This window comes from Helianthus annuus, chromosome 3 (genome assembly GCF_002127325.2).
Source record: "Helianthus annuus cultivar XRQ/B chromosome 3, HanXRQr2.0-SUNRISE, whole genome shotgun sequence".
Lineage (NCBI taxonomy): Eukaryota > Viridiplantae > Streptophyta > Magnoliopsida > Asterales > Asteraceae > Helianthus > Helianthus annuus.
This window is the reverse complement of record NC_035435.2, coordinates 86,734,788-86,740,294: the sequence shown is the minus strand read 5'-3', so window position 1 is coordinate 86,740,294 and position 5,507 is coordinate 86,734,788. Positions and strand designations below refer to the sequence as shown.

The 5,507-nt window shown below is 41.2% G+C and overlaps 1 protein-coding gene across 1 annotated transcript; it reads right to left on the bottom strand.

Annotated features, from left to right (window-relative positions):
* Positions 1 to 1,742: 1,742 nt before the first annotated feature.
* LOC110931509 lies at positions 1,743 to 2,597 on the bottom strand. The gene has a single exon (XM_022174900.1). The coding sequence runs from the start codon at positions 2,595 to 2,597 to the stop codon at positions 1,743 to 1,745; it is 855 nt and encodes a 284-aa protein (XP_022030592.1).
* Positions 2,598 to 5,507: the final 2,910 nt, after the last annotated feature.

The window sequence follows — 5,507 nt, the reverse complement described above, 5'->3', positions numbered from 1 at the left end:
GGTTGGGCCATGGTAGCGGGTTGGGCTTGGGAGTGTGAGGTGGGGGGACTTAATTGGGAGTGCGATGTAGGTGGGCTGGTTTGGGCCGATGTGGAGGTGAAAGGGATGGTGGTGTTGGGCTGGTCAGGAACGGAGGCATTGGGGTGAAGGGTAGTGGGCTGCGGCTGGGCTAGATCAATGAGGGGTTGGAAATGAGGCCAAAGAATGGGTGGGAAGGTGGTTAGGAAGTCATGGTTTAGGGGCGGGTTTATAGTGTTGGCGAATGGAAAGGTGATTTCATCGAACGCCACGTGGCGAGAGATGATAAGTTGTTTGGTGCGAAGGTTGAAACACTTGTAACCGCGGTGGTTTGGCGGACACCCCAAGAAGACACAAGGGGTAGACCGTGGATCAAGCTTATGGATGGTGGTGTTGGGGAATAGGGGATAACAAAGGCATCCGAAGACGCGCAAATGGTCATAAGATGGTATGCGATGGTAGAGGGTTTCTGTGGGGGTTTTGTCGCTTAAATGATTAACGGGTAAGATGTTTAGGAGATAAGTAGCGGTTTCAAGGGCATGATGCCAAAAGGTGTTTGGTAAAGAGGCATGAGTGAGTAGGGTGCGAATCATGTTATTGATAGTCCGAATCATACGTTCGGCTTTACCATTTTGGGAGGAGGTGTGAGGACAGGAGTGTCAAAAAAGAATACCATGTGTAGCGAAGAATGTTTTGAAAGAAGAATTGACATATTCGGTTCCATTGTCAGATTGAAAAGTTTTGATAGGTCACTCAAATTTGGTGGTAATTAATTTGTGAAAATGACAGAAAGTGTTATAGACTTGTGATTTATTCGATAACGGGTAGGTCCATAAAAAGTTAGTGACATCATCAATAAATAGAATATAATATCTATCTCCATTAGAACTCAAAATAGGAGAAGTCCATAAGTCACTATGAATTAAATCAAATGGATAAAAAATACGAGTATCAGAATTGGCAAATGATAAACGAATGCTTTTTCCAAGTACACAAGACTGACAAATGTTTTTATTTAAACTAGAAAAAATAATAGACGAAGACGACTTGAGAGACTGTAAAGGAGCACGTCCAGGGTGGCCAAGATGTTGGTGCCATAAAGTGGAGGTGACAGCAGCAAAGGTGATTAGGAAGGGGGTGGTTCCAGGTCCAAGCACGAGTGGGTAAAGTTCACCGCTGCTGTTGCACCGAAGGATAGGGATCCGGCACCTGTAATCCTTCACAATAAAACCAAAGGGGTCAAATTCGACAGAGACAAAGTTGTCGGTTTTGAACCGATGAACTGAGATTAAATTTTTAAGTAAATTGGGAGCATATAAAACGTTTTTAAGAACAAGGGGAGGGAATGGGTTGGGTAATGTTTTAGTGCCATGTCCAAGTACCGGGATGGTGGAGCCATCACCGATGATAATTTGTTGTCCCATGCTGTTATTAGAAAAAGAGTGAAAATTATCAGAGGTATTAGACATGTTACCTGTCGCACCAGTATCCATAAAATATGTTGGCTCATGCTGGTTCAAGGACATTGCATTAAGCGCCTGGTCGATGTCTGTTGGGGTGTATACCGTGTTATGAGCCTATGACGGTTTGGACCCTAAGATGCCTGCCCCATTGTAGTTGTTTGGCCGAGAACTAGTAGTAGGATAGGGACATGGGGGCGAGGCCCATTGTGGAGGATACTGTTGGGTCGGCCCATTGCCAGGCCAACCGTAAGGAGGTGGCGGCTAATAGTTGTAGGGCGGGTATGGGCTAGGCCAACCGTAAGGAGATCGTCCTCTGCCAGAACCGTGCCTTCCGCGACCTCGACCACGGGACCAACCACGACCGCGACCACAGTCTGAAGAAGAAGAGGAGTCCGCGGCTGGGGATGAAGGGGCTGGGCGGGTGGAGGTCTGGAGAGCCGTACCCGCGGCTTTGGCAGCGTGAAGAGCTTGTTCCTGTTTGTGCGATTCAACAATGCAGAGTTTAGAGCGGGCAATGGCGAATGGCGGCAGTGGGTCTTGACCATGGAGCACGGTCCTGATGCCTTCATACTGTTCGGTGAGGCCGTCAATGAGTTGTAGAACGAGAGCATCATTGTCAACGGGGTGGCCCATGCTGGCTAACTGGTCGGATATCACCTTTAATTCTTGACAATATGCAGAAACATTAGCAAAGTTCTCGAGACGGGTAGTATTTAACCGATGGCGAAGGTGGAGAGCACGGGAACTCTTGTTATCTTGGAACAAGTTCTCGAGGGTAGTCCATGCTTGGTGTGCGGTAGTACCAGGTTTGATGATAGTGTGAACGAGATCCTGAGAGATGGTTCCATAAATCCATTGAAGGACAATGGAATCCAGGCGCTCCCAGACTTCGTTGACAGTGGATGTTTCGGTTGTTTTATCGTTGTCTTTGTCGGTGGATGGGTTGGCGGCAGGTGGTGGGCGGGGTAGGAGATGATCAAAGACTTGGAAGGCCTTGCAATGGAGTTTAAATAGTTCCGACCATGTAGACCAGTGGCCGGTTTCCATCTCAAGTATGACGGGGATGGAGGTTTTGATATTGGAGACCGTGACGGCCGGGTGGAGTTTGGTTTCCATGGGAGAAGGTTTAGGAGAAGAGAAGTGGGAGAGGAGGGTGACAGCTGAGATCGAAGCAAGAAGGAGGGGAACTCAGCGGCTGAGAAGAGGGATTAGGGTTGTTCCTGGTCTCGTGATACCATGAAACAATAGGATCCTTGATCCTTCTCCCTCTTAGGGTTTCCATTATATAGAAAACTAAAATCCCATAATTTAGGGATAAATACAATGAATATGGAAACAATAATAATTACAAAATAATCTTTACAAATATATTATCTATTATTGACTTCAGCCAGTATTAGATCGATAATATGAGATCATGCCTTCAAACCAAATCTTGTGGTGTTCTAATCCCTGAAACAACATCCTCTCCAAGCCTTCGGCCCATTTCCTCCAATGGCTAACTGATCACCCGTGATCATTTTCACAATGAGTCCAAGGTGTAATGCCCGTCGAATGGTTTCAGCATTGTCATGCCTTGGTTAGTCAAACAGTGGCAGTAAACCCACAAACACCCATGGGACTCTCGGGCTCTCCTTTGCTTTCTCCGGTACCACCTATATAATATTAGTGATAATTAATTTCCAGGTTAAAAAGCTGAAATACAAAAAGTTAAAAACTCACTTGTTGGCAAACAGCTAGAGAACGAAGACCACGTCCGGCAAACTTATCGATTATGGAAAACACTTTCTTCTTATCCTCTTCCTTTTGGTCGCATAGCTCCACAATCTGAGATATTTTTAGATATTATGTACATACAAACTGAAATAGGATTATTATGAATGGGTTGACTTGAGATCTGTGTTATCTTTAACAGGTCAAATAATAATTAGCTAAAAGGAAAATGGGTTAGGTATGCCGAAAGTCTGACTATTATTGGAATAATATAAAAGAAATTACTATTGTTTCTTAGAGGGGGGTGGTTGTTTCAGGTCAACTTCTGCATTTCAAGTTATACCAAGTTATGTTTTGACCCGTTAGCCAGCACATCGCCGGAAAAATAACCATTCAATTTTTAACCAACTTATTTGGATTTAATATACTGAGTTACATCCACACATGATAACTCCAAAAACTAAACCATGGAAAAGTTAAACCAAAATAATTAAAAAAATTACATTAAATAGTAACTTACTTTGCCAAATGAAGGAACCATATAAGCTAAAATTCTGATAGGTTTGGCTGAACCTGAAGTGCTCGCCACAATACTTTTAATCATCGCCTGCAATTTAGACTCGTCCCCCTCTTCGAGTTGACCAAGCTTTAGGACACAATCATCTGGTAGAAATCAATTTCATGAATGAAAAATGACCCAACATCATTTTCTCCATCTTTAGAGTTAAAAGCTTGAATCAAGTAATGCTCCATGTTATGAGCTGCAGAAAGCACTAATATACCATCGTCCGAAAGGGATACATTTTCTAGAAATGGTTTCTACAAAAAAATGATAAAGGGTGTCAGAAATTGACATGAACAGAAACAGAAAATATTCAACTTGATCATAATTGCTAACTGATCACCCGTGATCATTGTTACATTGACTCCAAGGTGTAGAGGCCGTCGAATGGTTTCAGCACTGTCATGCCTTGGTGGATCAAACAGTGATAGTAAACCCACAAACACCCATGGGACTCCCGAACTTTCCTTTGTTTTCTCCGGTACTGCCTATATAATATTAGTGATAATTAGTTTCCAGGTTAAAAAACTAAAATATAAAAAGTTAAAAACTCACTTGTTGGCAAACAGCTAGAGAACGAAGACCACGTTCGGCAAACTTATCGATTATGGAAAACACTTTCTTCTTATCCTCTTCCATTTGGTTGCATAGCTCCACAATCTGAGATATTTTTACATATCATGTACATATAAACTGAAATAGGATTATTATGAATGGGTTGACTTGAGATCTGTGTTATCTTTAACAGGTCAAATAAAAATTAGCTAAAAGGAAAATGGGTTAGGTATGCCGAAAGTCTAGCTATTATTGGAATAATATAAAAGAAATTACTTTTTTTCTTAGGGGGGGGGGGTGGGGTTGTTTCGGGTCAACTTATGCATTTCAAGCTATAACAAGTAGTTATTTGTTTTGACCCGTTAGCTAGCACATCGCCGGAAAAATAACCTTTCAATTCTTAACCAACTTATTTAGATTCAATATACTGAGTTACATCCACACATGACAACTCCAAAAACTGAACCATAGAAAAGTTAAACCAAAATAATTAAAAAAAGTTACATTAAAAAGTAACTTACTTTGCCAAATGAAGGAACCATATAAGCTATAATTTTGATAGGTTTAGCTGAACCTGAAGTGCTCGCCACAATACTTTTAATCATCTCCTGCAATTTAGACTCGTCCCGCTCTTCGAGTTAACCAAGCTTTAGGACACAATAATTTGTTAGAAATCAATTTCATGAATGAAAAATGACCCAACATCATTTTCTCCATCTTTAGAGTTAAAAGCTTGAATCAAGTAATGCTCCAAGTTATGAGCTGCAGAAAGCACTAATATAGCATCGTCCGAAAAGGATACATTTTCTAGAAATGGTTTCTACAAAAAAAATCATAAATGCTGTCAGAAATTGACATGAACAGAAACAGAAAATATTCAAATTGATCATAAGAGTATAAGACAAACTAGTTTTTCCCATAATATTGGTGCAAATGTACACTGGACGTCTTTTTTGAAATTCAAAGAACTATCATCAACTATAAAACCCAAGATATCATGTTTCATTTGAAAAGTCAAATCATGCAGAACAATAACATGAACCGGGATTAACTTATACCTGAAAACACCATTGCTGATGACATGATGATGCTGGTTAACATCAACTTATGTAAAATAATTCAAAATCAAAAGTTTTTGCACATACTGTGCTACATACCATTGCTGATAACTCATGTTGATTCAACAACATTTTTAG